The sequence below is a fragment of the Fusarium tjaetaba genome (assembly GCF_013396195.1).
Source record: "Fusarium tjaetaba strain NRRL 66243 chromosome Unknown NRRL66243_c0000160, whole genome shotgun sequence".
In the NCBI taxonomy this organism is placed as follows: Eukaryota; Fungi; Ascomycota; class Sordariomycetes; order Hypocreales; family Nectriaceae; genus Fusarium; species Fusarium tjaetaba.
Window position 1 is genome coordinate 51,514 of NW_023501356.1, and position 18,850 is coordinate 70,363.

General features: G+C 49.2%; 4 protein-coding genes across 4 annotated transcripts; 2 read left to right on the top strand and 2 right to left on the bottom strand.

Annotated features, from left to right (window-relative positions):
- Nucleotides 1-309: 309 nt before the first annotated feature.
- Nucleotides 310-1,083, bottom strand: FTJAE_7876 (uncharacterized protein; the record flags this gene model as incomplete). The annotated part of the gene is made up of 1 exon (XM_037354634.1): nucleotides 310-1,083. The coding sequence occupies one exon, from the start codon at nucleotides 1,081-1,083 to the stop codon at nucleotides 310-312; it is 774 nt and encodes a 257-aa protein (XP_037205060.1).
- Nucleotides 1,084-2,383: 1,300 nt separating this feature from the next.
- FTJAE_7877 (uncharacterized protein) lies at nucleotides 2,384-4,877 on the top strand (the record flags this gene model as incomplete). Its single annotated transcript, XM_037354635.1, has 2 exons — nucleotides 2,384-2,527; nucleotides 2,574-4,877. The coding sequence occupies 2 exons, from the start codon at nucleotides 2,384-2,386 to the stop codon at nucleotides 4,875-4,877; spliced, it is 2,448 nt and encodes an 815-aa protein (XP_037205061.1).
- Nucleotides 4,878-5,192: 315 nt separating this feature from the next.
- FTJAE_7878 (ankyrin protein) lies at nucleotides 5,193-14,031 on the bottom strand (the record flags this gene model as incomplete). Its single annotated transcript, XM_037354636.1, has 9 exons — nucleotides 5,193-6,705; nucleotides 7,479-12,513; nucleotides 12,564-12,769; nucleotides 12,815-13,023; nucleotides 13,069-13,340; nucleotides 13,447-13,480; nucleotides 13,528-13,759; nucleotides 13,807-13,910; nucleotides 13,978-14,031. The coding sequence occupies 9 exons, from the start codon at nucleotides 14,029-14,031 to the stop codon at nucleotides 5,193-5,195; spliced, it is 7,659 nt and encodes a 2,552-aa protein (XP_037205062.1).
- A 1,141-nt stretch (nucleotides 14,032-15,172) lies between these two features.
- FTJAE_7879 (seryl-tRNA synthetase) lies at nucleotides 15,173-16,800 on the top strand (the record flags this gene model as incomplete). The annotated part of the gene is made up of 5 exons (XM_037354637.1): nucleotides 15,173-15,305; nucleotides 15,368-15,770; nucleotides 15,819-15,865; nucleotides 15,921-16,540; nucleotides 16,600-16,800. 5 exons carry the CDS (start codon nucleotides 15,173-15,175, stop codon nucleotides 16,798-16,800), a joined length of 1,404 nt encoding a protein of 467 aa, XP_037205063.1.
- Nucleotides 16,801-18,850: the final 2,050 nt, after the last annotated feature.

Here is an 18,850-nt window from a genome sequence, read left to right on the forward strand (position 1 = left end):
CCCAACCGGTGATTTTCTGCCCAAGGTGACCGACAAAGAATGAGTATGTATGTATGCGCTGGCTTCAATTCTGGTGGAGAGCGAGAGAGGCTGGAGAATGAATAAACGAGGCCAGCCCATGACGTCCGAGTGGCCGGGGGGATAGGCTGAACGAGAGGTGGGGTGATGGGAATTCATGAGGCTGGGGATGACTTATGCAACTCATGATGTGATGTGATTCGCAACTATCTAAATTTAATACTGCATAACTATTCACAAAATGACCGGATTCTCTTCTTATCCCTCGCTCTAGTTAGCTTCTGGTGGCTTCTAATACCCCAAGATTCGATACATGCGGTGCGCCATCTCATCCATGCCCTCGACAGGCAGTGCCCTCCTAATGTCAGACAGTATCTGCTGCTGAACCTCTGGGTCGAATCTGTTCCAGATCCTTCGAATCTGCTGCACCTGATCCCCTCGGCGTGTCCGGGCGATGTTTGCAAAAGCCTCAAAGAGAACCGCCACCTGATTCCATCCCAAAATGTTATGAACTTCTTGGATGAGAAATTCGAAAAAATCGAGAATTCTGCCGAAAAGGTCTTCTGAGCATCCTAGCCCTCGACCATTGCTGAGCACGATGCACAGAGCATGCATTTGGGCTGCCCATTCGTTGACTGCACGACCGCGGACTGGGTCATTTTCAATGTCCTGCACAGCAACGCTGAACATGTCCATCGCTTCAAGTCTGGTGAATTCCGAAAGGTGCTGGAACACAAAGTCGAGAGCCCAGTTCATCAAATCCTCTGGATGATTTTCCAAGTATGGCTCGCGAAAGAAGGTGCTTAATTCCAGCGCTCCGCGTCTCGTTGCCCCCCGGACCCTGGGTAGGAGATTGAACAGGACTTCTTGGTCGACACTATATCGTCTCCTCAATTGTCCGACTCTTGAGTGTACAATGATGATGCTTTGTCTTCCACCAGGCCCCGGAACGAATGGAGGCCGGCGTCTAAAGGCCATGTCGTGTGGCTCACCGAAATCTTCAAAATTGTCGCCATAGTCGATGTCAGCGAAGCCATTCAAGTAATGACGTCTGTCGCCAGCCATATTGATTCTCTGCGGAATTTGTGCACGTCTTCCTCTAAGGTACAATTGGTGATATTGATAGTGATCGTAAAAGCGATACTGCCTAACCATGCTTTAGAGAGCATCCAAGATGGTTTTGTATGTGCCTCAAAAGTGAAGCATGCTGGCGATATTGCTCGCATTTATAGATGCTGAGAAGCATTGTATCAGTGCCCGGTGCAGGTTTGGTGAGGTTGATTGCGATGCCGTGTAATGGTGAGCAAACCACAAGATGTCATCTGGACGTTTGACTTATTGAGAGTTTGAGCTGGAGGTTAGGCACGCGACACAGCCAATACTATCGTTTGCAATGATGATACGGTTCGTCTCAAGCAAACATTGGGTTCTGTTCGTTATTCAGAGCAACATACAAGCAACCTTGGTTCTCCATATCCAGCTACAGGGTGCCTTTGGAGAGAATTCCAACTGACATGCTGGCTAGTCTATCTGATGCTGTGTTTACTGGTGCAGATTAAAAAAAAAACACTCAATCTATTGCCAACATTGTCGAACTAAGGACTCTGTACGCATGGATCTCGCTAACAATACCTGATAACTTATGCCAGAGAAAATATGAGTCTGATGTGGACTGGGAACGATATGACAGACACCTGAAGCCTCAGGCATCAGGATGAGGCATCCAGATAAATCAGCAGGCAGGCCCAGAAGACCCTGAAGACTCAGGGACCTCACCTCCCCCCACCATTTCCCTTCTTACTCACGTCTCTTTCGTATACCTCAACCTAGAAATGAAGCATCCATTCGAGTCGGCCGCTCTGCTAAAAATATTCTTCATATCTTGTTATCTTACAGAAATAAATAGCATATTTCCCCTTACAAAGATCAATTGCAGTCAATTGGTTCCTTTACATCATCTCATGCTCTCTGAATGTTCAGCAGCATCGTGTTAGTGGTGATCAAGCTCACCTATCAGGACGTCCATCCTTTTCAACCTCACGTCAAATTGTCCGCTCTGGTTTTTTTCTGCCTTATTCCGGTACAAGTGACTTCTAAACTGCCATCTGCCTGGACCCCAGCATCTGTCGTCCGAGTATAAGTATCTCGTGTTTCCCCCCTCTGTTCCTCTGTTTTGGCATGCTCAGCAGTCCTCTTCCTTTTCACTTCTCCCATTTACCTTCACTTCTCCTGTCCTCGAACATTTTTGTTTGTCTCACCAAGATAGTCTCTCATCGTACCATTCTACTTCTTAATTGAACCTATCATCGTGACACCCTCGTGTTGTTGCTGCCTCCAAGAGCTATCCCACCCAAACCTCTTCATCATGATGGACACCGCCGCTCCAGCCTTCGACACAGACGTTGGCCATAAGGTTGAATACAAGATTCGTGACCTTGGAACACGCTCCGTTACCCTCTTTCCCACCCAAGCACAGGTCAAAAGAGAAATTAAGGATGTGCCTCTCAAGGTACGCCTTTCTTGACCAATGTCTCTCTTCATGCTCACCTAGCTAGCCTGGAATCAACGAGATATCCATTGTCGGGCTGAGCCCAACCATTGACAAGAATTCGGTCACCATTGAAGGCAGCGGTGCCGCTACCATTACAGGCATCAGTGTTGAATTTCTCCCCAACCGCGAACTTTTTGATGAAGTCTATCCAAACTCCGATGATGACAACGATGATGATTCAGACAGTGGCGATGAAGAAGAAGAAGTTGAAACCCCAGAAGTGCCACACTATGGGCAGTTGCTGGAAACCAAGGCGAAACTCATCGAGCTCAAAGACGAACAGCAGCGAGCCAGAGAAATTATTGGCAATGCCGATGAGCGTATCAAGGTCCTTGACATATACTCCAAGTCTCTAGATAAGAGAGAGGCTGTTAACATTAGTGAAATGCTTGACACTTATAAGCAAGAGCACCAAAAAGCTTTTGAAGAACGTCTAGTCGGCGTGCAGAAAGAGCGGGAGCTTACGGAGGCCATCAACAAGGTTACCAAGGAGCAGATGCGCTTGAATAAGCTTGGAAACAAGTTTGAGAAGAAGGAGGCTAAGCACAAGGCCAGAATCCAGAAAGCCGTCCAGAAAAAGTATGAACAGCGTCAGAAGCGTCAAGAGGAGAAGCGCAAGGAGAAGGAGCGTATTCGCAACGAGCGCTCACGTTGCTGGCCGCTCTTCTGCTATACTGTACACATACAACTTGAGGTGAGCTCATCCTACACGCCAGCTTCCTCTCGCCGGGAATCAGTATCCAGCGAGGTTGAACTTGTTCAGCGACCCAGGAGTAAGACTGCAGACCTGGAAGAGACATCCTCCTGCAACCTGGTGTTGTCATATGTCACCAACTCGGCATTCTGGACTCCGAGCTATGATATCCAACTATCAACTGTTGACTCCACGGGTATGCTTTGCTTCGATGCCGGTCTGCACAACACAACATCTGAGACGTGGGAAAGCTGCAAGATCACGCTGTCGACTTCTCAGGCCACATCTTCGAGCCTTGACGAGTCGATTCCCAGTCTCACACCCTGGCATATCAAACTGGGCAACAAAAAGTCCTCATCTGACGAGAGTGGTACTTTTGAAAGTGTGGTGGAACTTCAGCAACAGGCCACATGGCGGAATAAGAAACAAGTACCACAGCAGTCTCCCAACTTCAGGCGCGAAATGTTTGGGCTCCCAGGCCAAGCTCTGAATGACTATCAGATGCAGTTGATGATGTTGGAGCAGCAGAACAAGAAGAGACTGATGATGGCTAGACAGGAGCAGGATCCCACAGTTCCGCCTGCTCCTCATCCTTTCCCTCCCCCTCCTGTTCCTAGCGCTGCGACGATGCAGCAGCAAGCGATAATGCAGCAACAAGCGATGTTGCAGCAGCAAGCGCAAGCGCAAGCTCAAGCTCAAGCGTCGCAGATGCGGCCGAATCCGGCACGCATGGTTATGCAAATGAACCAAATGATACAGCCCCAACAGATGCAGCAGCAGCAGCAATTCCCAGGAATGCCACAGATGGACTTTTCCTCTAACTTCGACTTCGATGCCTTTCTAGATGAAGATACAACTATGACGGATGCTCAGCCATCCCTCGAATTCCAGAATTCTCTTGTTGAAGAGACCGGCTTCACCACAACCTTCGATCTTCCCGGGTTGAAGACTCTCGTGCCCAAGTTCACCGTTTCGAAGCAACGTGTTGCTCGCCTGCAGTTTACGAATGTTCTGTTCAGCCACACTATTGTAGCCAAATATCAGCCAGTGGCTTATCTCAAAGCCAAACTCAAGAACAACAGTAAACTTACTTTACTCCGCGGCCCTGCGAGCTTGACACTTGACGGTAGCTTCATGGGGCAGAGCAAAATTCCTCGATGCAGCTCAGGTGAGGTCTTTACTCTTAGTCTGGGTGTGGACTCGGCAATCAGAGTCATTTACCCGAAGCCTGATGTCCGAAGAAGCACGAGCGGAGTATTCAGCAAAGAAGATAGCTCTGTCTATGTTCGCACTGTCACAGTCCACAACACCCGCGTAACTGCCAAAAAGCCCATTAGCCTTCTGGTACTGGATCAAATCCCTGTTTCAGAGGACGATCGCCTCCGAGTTGAGTTACTCAGTCCTCGAGGTCTGACTGTCGAAGGACCGCGTCAAGCGACTGGCGCTCCTGGGCGTGATACTGCAGAGGATAAGGACTGGGGCAAAGCTATGGCAGCTCTTAAAAAGAGCGGACAGGTTTCGTGGGAGGTCTCGCTGAATGCAGGTAAGGCCGTAAAGCTGGGACTCGAGTACTCGGTTTCAATGCCAAGTGGCGATGTTGCTAAGGAATGTTGATTTGCTTCGATATGTACGGGGGTTAACAATTGATGGCTCTGTGATAATTGGATAATTCTGGGTTGCTGGTAAATCGTCGTCAAGGACGCGTTATAGCACCATGCTCACTTCTATTTATTCTTGGTGGTTACTTTCTGGATTTTACAATAGTACTCAATCATTCATTTTTTTTCTCTCCTTTTCCCTTTTCATAGTTGATGAGATCGCTCTTTGAGGATTTCTGGTGCTTGCTCGGGTCTTCTTCATCCATGTTGAATGGGAGATCTCAGCTCTTGGTACTGTACATAATTTAATACACGAATCTGCCTACGTGACTCAATCTTCGTCCAGCTCATAGTCACTCTCGTCTTCAGGATCATCCTCCTCCATTTCGGAATCGTCTTCCTCCCCAGAATCATCGAGCTCAAGTGTTCGAAATTGATCGCTTGTGGTATCGGATTCCATTGTCGCCTTGCGAAACGCTTCCCCTGGGGCCTCCGTTCGGGCAGGGTGTAGCATGTTACCAAAGTTTGGTGCACGCGGAATTCCTGAAGGACCAATAATCGCATTCATGGGTGTATCCCGTGGGCCGAGGCCACCGTTGGTGTGCATGACCATGGATAGAGGATGACGGAGAAGAGCATGCTGGGGCTGCGTTCGCCACTCGATGTCGTTTTTCCGGGCATCGGAGATCTCGTCGGCCCAGCAGGGTTTGTTTGGGTCGATGGAATGCTCGATGTGGCCGAGCATAATCATCTGCGACATGACCGGGTCCTCCGCAGAGTGGTGGGAGTAGCTCTCTGGTAGCTGCCAGGACTTTCTCTGTCTGCGCAGAGACCAATAGGGGTGCCTGCTTTCGTACTCCTCGGCGAGCAGAGCTGGGTTGATGAACGGGGCTGGTGTGCTGCCCATCTGGCTGTTCTTGAGACAGGTTACAGGCTGAAGCCTATCGGTTCCATCGTTGGCTGGCCCATACACAACAAGTTCAGGACTGATGTTCAAGAGGGCATCGGGGACGGCAAGGTGACATCCCAGGGTACGTGAGAGTAGTGCTTTCGCGGGATATACACGTCGCATGCGATCGTATGTGTCGCGAGGGATCTGGCCCTTGAATGAGTGAACGTCAGTGGCTCTTGTCCAAAGGACATGGTCGAAAAAGGTCGAAAAGATCTCCTGAAGGTTCGCCTTGGGACATTCGAGCGGGGATGGTCTTATAGACCCGCGAGGGTCAATGTTCGGCATGAATTCGGGCTGCGGCCATGGATGGAAGAGCAGTATTGTCTTGTTATGCTCGGTGTGGGACCCTGAGACCAAGCCGTTAAGGAACTTATTGACTAGTACCAGGGTCTTAATCTTGTCCCAAGAATCGTTAGGCGCGCTGTTCATCATGATGAACATGATGCCGGACTCTGCGATTGGTGAGAGCGCATAAGGATACAATTTGGCCCATTCTTGCTCGATCCTCAGCTGTTCAGTGAACCAGTCCATTTCGACACCTGCATCTTCAAGAGAATGAAGCTCCATACCACCGACAACGCCCTGTCGTGGCTTCCAGGCGAAACTGTGGGTGCTTGGCTGCGGATATTTCCCAACCATGATGGCGTCTGTGGAGTTGATCGAGGTAACGTCTTGACGATCGTCTTCATCAAAGTCACTATGCTCACCACAGTCGGTACCACCATATGAGAACTTGCGACAAAAAAGACAGATAGGCATTGGTCTATAGAAGGACGTGAGTATAAACATCGCGTCCTTCTTCGCCAGCTCCCAATCTTCAGGAGGTGGCAAGTTCGAAAGCTCATGTCGTTGCTTTGGTACACATCGGAAGCAGAAGCCTCTGTCTTCAAGGCTGTCAAGGTCTTTCAGGCAGAGGTTGCAACAACCCCAAGCAGGACTGCGCCAGCTGCATCCCCTGCAGTAGAAATTCAATGGCTCGCGGATGCCAGACTTGCAGTTAACACATACATGCTCGGCTGGCATTGGTGCTCCCGGCTGGCGGACGTAGTGATCGACTCGCTGTTGTAAAGTCATGTCGACTTAGGCTTGGTTACTAAAGAAGTTTGTACTTAGATTGTGGACGGAGGTAATTGACGGCTGGGAGTTCTCACTTACGTGTAAGGAAGAATCGATGAGTGTGTGGATGTGTTTGTATATGAGTCTCTTGGTTGTTTTTAAATATCGCTCATATCTACCATGTTCGGCAGTAAGGAAGAACACGAGGTAGGACAGGATAGGGAACAAGAGGGAACAAATTTGGTGTATATTTTGAACAATGACAAGTTCACGCATCTCTCAGTCCAGGTGGGGTCCTTGAACAGCCCAACTCACTGTCTGTCCCCTGAAAAACTTGGCGCCTAATTATATGTTGAGGATTACTGAGCAGTGACTTGATAGTTGCTCAAGCGCTGGCACTGCCAGTTGCAGACAGGCGGCATGACCAGACCAACAGTTCCAAGTTCTTTCATACCAATAGCTACTCCTACCGGTTCTTTTCTTTTCGGCTCCTTCATCTCGATTCTTTTCCCTCAGACTACGACCTCCCCGTGACGCCTCACAGGAAATATCACCTTGTGGTGCAGCCGCTGCAACCTCTTCCTTCTTTTCAAGGCTTCATCTTCATACCCATGGAACACTAGCCCGGTTGCAACTAGGTACAGTGGTACGTCTGCCATGAGATACGAAAGCCCTGACAGGTAATAGTATGCTTCTGTCAACGGCTGAAGCGGCGCCCACTCTCGTACAGACGGGATAAGCTTCGTATTCTCATCCCCTTCCACCCATGTGGATTTCAGAGCATCATCTTTATACCTCAAAGTCCAACCATCGACCGAAAAGTTCCACTTGGATATTCCATTTGGCGTCTGGTAGGTAGTGAAAGTTTTGAGAACTGCTTCGAGAAACTCTCGAAGCTCATCCTCGGTTCTGTCTGACCACTCTTCCTTTGCTAACGCACTGCTCTTGTTAGTCGCATTATCTAAGAGTTCGCCGTCGTCAAAAGAGTAACCAGTCACCGCCGTCGACGACTGTGTGGAGATAGGTTCGATTGCCATTGTATGGCTGTTGGAAGTGTCGCCCGAAGACAAAGAGACGCCATCCTGGGGATCCTCATCATCTAGCAGAGATGGAGGCTCCCGAAAATCTTCATTGCCATCTGCTTCTGTCCACCCTTGGCTAGTTTCAGATTCTACCTCTTCGATAGGAGACAGCCGCGATGGTACGTGGAAGTCAATCTCAGTCCTCAACATTACATCTGGGGCCTGTATCTTGGGCAAGTGAATAGCGAGAAAGGAGTGATAATCGCAGGTCCAAGTCCGATTCCCCGGTTTCTTGTCCCGTCTGACACACACTTCGCAGAGGTCGACTGTGCAGCATGTGCAACAAACGTAGCGAGGACCTGTAATTGTGTCAAGACACATATCACAGTAGTTGTCATGCTTCAAAACTAAGGGGGTTGTCTCTACAGCTCGAGCACTTCTTTGAAGAGCAATTTGGGCGAAACTGTACGACCCAAGCTGAAGCAGGAACTTGCCAAGGCGCTCCCATCTTACCCCGTGTAGGTCGAAATCATCTAGTAGGCTTCGGGCATCCTGACGTACACCTTCGACACAGCGATCGAACGGCGCTGGATTATTGGCTTCAGGCCTGGTCAGGTCATAAGCGTTGAGTCCGTACATGTCTCGGTTCTCGGTAAGTATCGTCTCTACATCCGAGTCTTTGGCAGCACCTAACACCATGGCAGGCATCAAACTCGTTCCCGATTGCAGTGCTATCTGAAGTGCAGTCCGGTCGAAGGAGTCCCGCTGAGTCAAATCGATAGACTCATGCTCAAGAAGAATCCGTAAAGTCTCATTCTGACGATTGGTGATCGCCCCAAAGACTGGGACGTTTCCATATTTCGATCTCCTGTTCACATCTGCACCACGTTCCAAGAGGATCGACACAAGCTTGCCATGGCCACAATAAACCGCCTTGAATAATGGGGTCTCGCCATCTGCTAAGATGCAGTCGGTGTCGAGGTTGGGATTCTTCTCCAAGACGAGTTTCAGATTCTTCTCAGATCCGCCAGACACAATCGTAGGTATGATGTTTTCTACGTCATCAAAGATGACATCTGTTGACGCTCCTCGTTCAAGTAGATATTTGACCATATCCTCATGTCCTTCCACACAAGCGTACCATAGCGGTGTTCTTTGAGCTCTATCACGTATCTCAAGTGACGAATCATCGACTGCGTCGAGTATGACTTCCAAAACCTGGGTATTACCTCCCTCAGCGGCGGCATGGATGATAGTCTGGCCCTTATTGATCTTGGATTGCAGCTGTTTGTTTGGGTCGGCGCCCTTACTGAGAAGTAGCTTCACTGCATCCAGTCTCCCACCTGATGCAGCTGCTTTCAAAGGGGTTCCAGCCCAGCCCCATTCGAAGTTGACCAACTCGCCAACATCATCAACAACCTCCAAGAAGGTTTCCATCACGTCCAGCCAGCCCCCTATACAAGCAGCATGAAAGGCACTTGATTCTTTGGTAGTTTCCGGGTAAGGATCTGCTCCTCGCTTCAGGAGTTCTATCACTATACTTCGATGACCTTTGTTGGCTGCAATGTGTAGTGGAGCACCTGAGTTTTGCGGTCCATTCCGCATGTTTGGATCTGCTCCGTGATCAAGAAGCATACTGACGATGTCCAATCTCCCAGTTGTCGTTGCGATACCAAGAGCAGTGTATTCCTTATCGCCTTTCGCGTCTATATCGGAAAATAACCGACTTGAAAGAATAATCTCCACCATCTCAAAATTCCCCCAGTCGACCGCAATATGAAGTGGTGTTTCATAATCCGGTCTGCTTGGATCAGCTCCGTGAGAGACAAGGCATTCGACCATGTCGAGATCATTCAGATCTGCCGCTATTGAGAGAGCCGTGCTTCCATCCTTGTCTTCCGCGTTGACTTGGCACCCAGCATCAAGGAGTAGCTCACATCCTAGTAAATTCTGAGCCGCCACTGCTATATGTAGGGGAGAGCTCATTCCCTTCACAGGGCACTCGACTGCAGCACCCGCAGCCAAAAGGGCCCTCAGAATATCACTATGGCCCGACTCAACGGCCAGAGCCACTGGTGAAGCTTTTGGCAGATCTCTGGGAGGATCGTTGAGGTTTGCATGCTTCTCGATAAGCTTGTCAACGACTCCTTTCCATCCCTTGAAGCATGCCATGTGAATCAAGCGCTCATTCCGCCAAACTTGATCCACGTCTATATGTCGTATCAGGATCTCGAGGGCATCAGTACTCCCCATCCAGCTAGCTAAGAAAGGTATAGGTTTTCCATCGAATGCGGGAGCATCAAGGTCCGCTGAGAACTCCAATAATAGTTCGACCATTTCTGAACTATTCTTCCCTGTAGCAAGCGCAAGTGGTGAATGACCGTTGATAGATGAAATGTTAGGGTCGGCCCCAAACTCAAGAAGTGTTCGAACAACATCCACTGCGCCAACATCAACCGCGGTGAACAATGCCGTTTGGTTCCATGGATCAACAGCATCTACCTTGGCGCCGGCCTTGAGGAGAGCCTGCACGCTCCGGCAATGGCCACGGACTGCGGCAAGGATCAAAGGCGTTGACCCGTCATTATCTGGTAGGTCTACATTCCTTGCGAAAGGCAGAAGCACCTCCAAAGCTGCCCCCGGCTGGGCTGCAGCATAGTGTATTGCTGTGGTGCCTTCCCATATGTCGTTGACCAGTGTCTCTAGGTCTTCTTCGACCTGTTGCCTTGAATTCGGGGAAATATGAATAAGAAGATCACGGATTCTGTGGAGGAAGCGGTTTGGGGTATGTTCTAGGGCGTGAGAGAAGATCTCTTTGATCACAAGATCCGCGTCCCACTGAGCGAGCAACACCAAGGGTGGTTTTGCTGATCGAATGGAAGTTTGAGCCGTGGTGGTCAACCGCCCGCGGCCTCCAGATCCGTCAGAGTCACATTTGCTCACACTATCGTCTGTGCCGTCCGATAAGTATCCAGCCTCGACCACATCTTCTTTCTGCGCGCCAGTATTTGAGGAAGAGGTCTGTGGGCGTTCTATTGCAGGGGGCGATCGAGTCCTGGACCCTCTCGAGGACCTGCTTCTAGACCTAGAAGGAGTCGGTGTCTGAGCCCTGAATAATGCAGGCGATCTTGTTGGCGACGGGCTCCTAGAATCCCAAGTACGTTGTCTCTGGAACGTATAATATCGCCACTTTTCCCCAGCTGGGGAGCGGATGAAATCCCATAAATCCCCAGATATCTTGTAGGTATCTGGCCTAAAGAACTTCAAATGATACCTAAACCAAGCCGAAGAGTATTCCAGAAATACGTAGCGGTCTGCAAGAGCATCTCGGCAGTAGTCTGTCCATGGGTCGTAATATGGCTCCCAATCTATCTCCCTAACATATTTGAGGCATGCGGTTGCGAGGGTTTGATGTACAAGGTTGACATCGTACGTGTCGAGAATAAAGTCGTAAAGAGTCTGGTGCAAAAGCTCGAGAGTGTCCTCAGCGCCAAATCTAATTAGCCGCTGGCATGTTCTTGTCAAATCGCCGACAAGATCGTAAGTCCTTGTTACCGAGGGATTTAGAAACCGAAGGATCTCCTTGGCCTCTTCTATTCTCAAGGTCGACCTTGCTATGCAGATAATCTGAATCAGCTGAAATAAGTCGTTGCGTTCATTTTGAATGCGGTCCATGTCTTGTTGATATATCGCTTCCATGGTTGGAGGACAGCTCGTAACGAGTGTAAAGACTGAGTTGGCCCCTGTGTCTTTGATGTGCCACAGTTCCTTGAGGACTGCTGATGCGAAGAGGAAACTTCCATTCGACCTCTCAACAATGACGGCAGAAACAGAAGCTCGTCCAACAGTGGCTATTCGGCGACTCAAAATAATGCGGTCGACTTCTTCGTCAACTACTTTTTGTATATCATTAAGGATCAGATCTGGTGTGACTTCTATGTGGTTATTTGCGAGCGCGAACCCTCGGATCGAGTCTGCCATGCGTGATGTTACGACAACTTTGAGGGCTGAAGCAGAAGACTCGCGACGGAAAATCGTGTCTAAACCACGGAGCAACCGGATGATGAATTCGTCTTCACATTGATCTAGACCATCAATTATGAGACAAGTTGGTCTAGCATCTTCAGCCGTCGCCAGTAATTGAACAATTTCCATCAGTTGGAAGAAATGTCCGCTATTCTCGGTTTCGAGAGGTGATCGTGACTTCTGTCTATCAACCCCAAGGGTTTCCAAGACTGATTCCAGCTTCTTTCGTGTCGCTTGTGATATGGTGGTATACTTGCTCAGCATAGATTGGACAACAAGATCCAATATTGGAGGATTGTGTCGAGAGCTCTCCAGACTATCACAGTAGAATGGTATGACGAGGCTCTCCTCCCATCTCTCATCGTTCGAATCTTTCATTGCACCCTGGATGTACTTTGCCAAGTTTGACTTGCCACATCCAGGGCTTCCTGTAATGAATAGGATACTGCCACTCTTGTTTTCCTTCCATTTGACGAAAGTGGGATCCTCCAATATCCATGAGCATGTCTGCCAGTGAGGAGCCTCGCGATCAAGACCTTTATTTTCGGGTGTCACAGAGCGAAGAAGGCGGGTGAAATCACTAAACTCCTTAACATCTTTTGCAAGTCAGCATGCTGTATATCCCTGTAACAACATCTCAACCTACCAAATTTCCCCGGTTGTGTCCGATTCTGAGCTTGAGACACGGCAGTCTCATGCGGTATTGGTAAGTCGGCATTGATGCGGCTTGTAACTTCTTTCAATAGTTTGTCGACACTTGAGCGAATCGCCGAGTCTCTAGAGGTTTTCGATGCTTTCCCAACGTCATGTCGACGCCGGAGAGGAGCATTCGGGCGTGGCCGAGGCGACGGCCTGTGGAAGTTAGCAGTTTTCGGCTATTTCAAGGATATCTCCTACTGTGGAACATCTTCATCTGTCCATGTGGGTGCCTTTTTTAATGGTTTGATCGGAGGTGGTTCAGCCAGTCTCACTAGCCTTTCAACTTCACCCCAGAACAGTTCGAACCGTGGGTGTAATGGGGAAGCGAATTTAGGCAATCCAGAGTGCGTACAATTGAGATCTATATTATCGACGCCCTGAAGGACAGCAGACCATTGAGGGACTATCTTGGCCAAGTTAGCGGGATGGACTTTTCCGCAAGATTCACTTACAATTTCTTTTGCTCCATTCGGTAACCGCTGTGGATGGGACTCATAGCAACATAAGAGCTTGATGGAACGATGAACATCAATAGTAAATTCCATGTTGATATCTTGTACTGAGTTTGAGAACGCTCGAAGTTCTTTTGTGAGGTTTGTCGCGACAGCAGTTTGAAGTTTCATCAAAGATGCCAATTTCTGCACAACGACGAGGTCTTCAGCTTTTTCCGATCCCATATGAGGAGTCCCCATGAAGATTATGGACTTCGTAGCTTGCTTGATGGCTTTCCAATCGTCATTTGTCGCGCATAGGAGTATTGCCTCGAGGTTTGTCAGTTGGAAAATGCATGAAAATTGGTTCGCAACCTACTCTTTTGACGACTAACCCACCAAGACTGTGAGCAATGAATATTAAAGGGCGGTCCTATAAAGGCATTAGACAAATTCATTGAGCATTATGGCCATTCATACTGGGTGATCGAGTCGTTTGAGAACCAGATTTCGGAGTAAATCATTGGCGTGATGGATTATCCTCGTGTTGGCGACATCGCCGAAACGGTGAGCATTGTAGCCAAATGACAGGACGCGAACCGAATCTTGAAGACGGCCAAGAAATTCTGGCTTTGTAAACCATGGCTCAGTTGTGCCCTCTTGCTTCCAAGTGGTTCTGAGATTCCCCCCTAGTCCATGAACAAAGACGAGGCTTATATGGTGAGTTCAGGATCGGCATTGGTTTCAAGTTCAACTCACTCCACAAGGTCTTTCTGTGCGGCAGATGAGTTATCGCTCAAAGAAGGCACGTACATCTCCTTGAGAATGTACTCATAATGTCGCTCATCATCCTGATCCGAGATCTTGAATCATAAATGGTCAGCGGTCGTCCATACGCGGGGCTTTCAGCGTCGTCTCTTTTTATCTTACAGTGGTATCGTCGGACGATGAGAGAGTTTCCTCTCGGCGACGCCCAAGTCTCATTCTGACGACGATCAAAGCAGAAATTTGTAATCAGACAGGACAGCCTTGAACCCAAACAATGTTGAGCACGGCTGGCTTATGAGCTTTACTCGAAAGTGCGGGTTTGGGGGCCGTCAGCAAGGCTCAGCCTCATCCAATGATGGAGGCTACCAGAGGCGATGCATGGGTCCTGTTGACCCTTGCAAGTTATGTACACAGTAGCATCCCTAACTCAAGTGCCAATATTTGTGGCTTCGACATGTTGGCTCAGCTTAAGATGAAAAAGTGAAGATGATTTTTCCATGGTTCATACCATTGATTTTAAATTCCGGCTTAAAATGGTCACCTAGAAATTGGGGGAGGATGTTGCCGTCTATTGGAGTAATGCACACCCAGCAAGGGCTGTAGCAATAAAGTCCAAACCTGTCTAGTGGTTGTTAATTTAATTCTTATTTTGGGGACTTTTGATGAGATGCGCTGAGATAATTGACAGTTGAGAGAGCTGTGTTTGAGTTGAAGTTACTTTATATTTCCCAGGCCGAATAAGTGGTTGCTTACCTGCCTCTTGACTTAATTCCTCTGTCTTCTTACAGGGAGAGTAGACCTTTATTTCTACTACTCTAAGCTTATTTTCTTTCTTATAGGACTGGCAATTATGCTTAAACCTGCCTGATGCTATCATTTCATTCTTATAAATGATAACTCTAAGAATATTGTTATTACACTCAGCAAATGGAGCTTACCCTGTAATAGCGAAATAGGTCTTGAAGCACTTATGTGATTGGCTTATATCCATGCTTATAGCAACGCTCAATTACTCACCCGGCGTCCTTTACACACGGAGTGAGACCTTTGAGGTGACTCACTTTCAAATGGAGAAGAATACTTCATACGCATAATTTAACAATAAATACCTAAGGTCAGGAGCTTGAGAACTGCTATAGTGATCTTTTATTCTACATTCTCCACTGCCTCTTGATTCACTTGTTCTGATCCACTCCGTACCAAGAAAGTCCAAAGTCGAAAAAAGACCCCTCCATCCAAGTCATGTGATCGAAGCAATTGCCCCTCCCCCTCCCTCCTGGGTTATCAACACCGATAAAAAATCCACCATTAGGCTCAACCAGATTGAACGAATATCGTACCATCGCGAATCGCCAAGATGTTGGACATTGAGGATTTTATTGAGGAGCGCGGCGGAAACCCTGAGAAGATTCGAGAGAGTCAGCGTCGCCGACATGCTCCTGTAGAGCTGGTTGACGAGGTTATTGCCCTTTGGCAAGATGCGCGCAAGAGTGAGTCATTGGATATCTATACAGTTTCAATGATCTCTTTGAACCAGCTAACATCTTGAAAGCTCAGTATGGAGTTACGCAGATCGGCACACAAATAAACGGTGTTCAAAAGGAGATTGGCCTCAAGAAACGAGCCAAGGAGGATGCGACCGAGCTACTGAAGCAGAAGGAGGAGTTGACAGAGAAGAAGAAGCTCCAAGAGGAGCTTGCGGCAGCAAAGAATGCCGAACTCAAAGTCAAGGCAAAGCTCGTCGGAAACTACGTGCACGACTCCGTCCATGTCAGCGACAACGAGGACAACAACACAATCGAGCGAACCTGGGAGCCTGAGACTTTCGACAAGACCAAGCAAGCTCCCCTTTCCCACCACGATGTGCTGCTGCGACTTGGCGGATACGACCCTGTTCGAGGAGTCAAGTTGGTCGGCCACCGAGGTTACTGCTTGACTGGCTACGGCATGTTCCTGTAAGTCAGAAGGGCTTGGAGGGCGACAACGATTTCTGACAATGACAGAAACCTTGCACTCGTCAACTATGCCACAGCCTTCCTCTTTAACAAGGGTATGTATACTTTGATCCAAATTATCATGCACCGTTAACGAAATCTGTGCTGCAGGCTACACCCCTAACCAACCACCCTTCATGCTCAACCGCGACCAGATGGCCAAGACTGCACAGCTCTCTCAATTTGATGAGGAGCTTTACCGTGTTTCCGAAGGACCTACACCTTCCGAGTCGGATCGATACCTCATTGCCACCAGCGAGCAGCCCCTTTCCGCGCTTCATGCCGAGGAGTGGATCCAACCCTCTGAGCTCCCTATCAAGTACTGCGGTTACAGCACTTGCTTCCGAAAGGAGGCCGGTAGCCACGGTCGTGATGCTTGGGGTGTGTTCCGCGTGCATCAGTTTGAGAAGGTTGAGCAGTTTGTCCTCTGTGGCCCCGATGACAGCTGGGACCAGTTCGATCAAATGATGGCCAACTCCGAGGAGTTTTACAAGTCCCTTGGTCTTCCCTACCAGGTCGTGGGTATTGTCACGGGTGCGTTGAACAACGCTGCTGCTAAGAAGTACGACTTGGAGGCATGGTTCCCCTTCCAGAAGGAATACAAGGAGCTTGTTTCTTGCTCCAACTGCACAGACTACCAGACCAGAGAGCTCGAGATTCGCCATGGTTCCAAGAAGGGCAAGCAGATCGTTGGTGGTGGAAAGAAGGAGTATGTCCATGCTCTGAACGCTGTAAGTCTTGGGATGGTCCCCGCGCTTGTTGAGGCCATATCGCTAATCCATCTTTACAGACTCTCTGTGCTACTGAGCGAACACTGTGCTGCATTCTTGAGAACTACCAAACGGAGGAAGGTCTCGTTGTTCCCGAGGTCTTACGAAAGTATATTCCTGGCGAGCCTGAGTTTTTGCCTTTCATCAAGGAGACCCCCAAGGAAGCAGAGAAGACCGAAAAGAAGGAGAAGACCCTTCCGGTTCGTGAGACCAAGGCGTAAATGCATGCATTCTGCCAAGATGAAATGGGATGTTATAGAGGAAGAAAATGTGTTCTATTTGCGATGACACAGCGCATGATGGGAATTCAGTAGAAATCAACAAAAGTCATCAACAAGATAGCTGGCCAGTTTTACAAATTGGACGAATCTTTGTTTGTTCAACATGTTGGTGCTCATCTGTAAACGAGCCTTCGATGAGAGCTTGAATTCGGGTCGGAAGAGGATATCTCCGAAATTCCGCGGCGCTGAACAGACAAGTTCGGCCAGAAGCGCTAGCTCACGGATCGTTGAGCCCTTTCCCCGCCCCCTGTCAAAACGACACCGGTCCTCTCCGTGATCGAGACGGAGGTGGGTACCGTTTTGGCATTTAATCTGCCGGTCTCGTTGTGGGAGTACCATGGCAGCAATAGCCGGCACCATCAGCGATCGAGTGTCCAGAGCTCTACGACATTGCTATGAAGCAAGATAATAATCCTCATGTACTGTACAGGACGCAGGCAAAGGAATTTGTTACTGGGCGCGTAGGATTCATTCCATCCGAACTTAGTGGCGGTGATAGGTACCTACCTTAGTTACCGTACGGTGCGGCCGTATCATATCAATACTGTGATGTCCTCGGAAACGGCCCCACCGTAATGCTTCTGCCGGAGACGCCTCCTTTTCATCACCAGAGCAGGAGGCGCCTGCGAATGGGTGAAATTGTCGGCCGGGCACAGAGGGTGGGTGCCGCATGTCTCTGTGAGAGGGTGAACGTAGAGAATACCCAAACGTTGCTCTGAAAACGAAACCGTTCCGTCCTGTCCTGTGGACATTGGCGCTGGAGGGAGACTCGAAAGCTGAGGTGGTGCCGCCGGGCGGAGTGGAGGTAACAGTCCCGACGATACCTGGACCATGTCCGGCCACATCCATCAATTGTGATCCGGAAGTGCCACAGGACATGTCAAGTACGGGGGATAAGGTGATTCTGACCACTTATCCGGAGGCCCGTGTGTGGTGATGAAAATAGGGCTGTCTTGAAGGGAAACATGATCTTCTTATTGCTCCTTCACGCGCTGACGAGGCAGGCTGCCACAAGGAGGGGAAGAGAGTGGAGGGTACTGATAGCCCCGGGTCTGGCTCAGATCATTATTTGCTGGTCCGGAACCAATCAAGGGCTGCAGAGTGCACAAATAAGACATCGTCCCCATTATCTGTATGTATACAAAAGCGAGCGACATGGGAAAAGGATGAGTGAATGCCATAAAGATATAGCTGCGGGATGCTGAGTCTCCAAAGCTCTAGCCTTGGTGGCCGCCACGACTGAGGACTAGGGAATAGGCCATGGACGGCATGGCGGCGGCTGTCGAAGCCACTTGGTGGTATTATTCATGTGTAACGCTGTAGCAGAACAGCTCGTGTTTTGTGGTGACACCAAATAGCTGAGCTTCACATGTACTTTCGATATTGACTACAGTGTATGGATACAGGAGAGGACAGCGACGTAGTAGGGCGTCTGCTTGTCCTACCTGAATAAAGCTAGGAGATCTCTTTCGCACTTCGAAATGATGATTGACCGGTCAGTAGTTTAAGCACCAACAAGTATTCTTTGAGAGGGGAATTGGATAGTATTCAAAGGTCTGTCCCCAGGCTGATGAGAGGGCAAAGCGATGGACAAGCCCCAGCTCTGAAGACTGCCGAACACCCCACCCGCCATTTCTGACATCAAATTTGTGTGCACTGTGGTGAGTGTCCGGGGGAACAACATCGGCGGTGAGTAGTGAATGTCAGGGGAAAACCTCGGGCGGTTCGGCCTGGGGGAAGGGGAAATGAAAACCACTAGGCCCCGGTCACGGCGCGAATAAAATCGGCATCGCCACCAGCTTTTACGGGTTTCACAACGTTGGAGTTCGGGCGAGGAAACAAGAACCGTGCCCTTTAAATGAACGCACGTCTTCTGTTTACCTATATACAAAGGTCGATGTGTGAGGATCGGAGGGACATGAAGCTTAATCAATGCTGGATGGACTCCGACGTTACCGATACCCCGGGTATACCGATGCTCGGGGCGCGT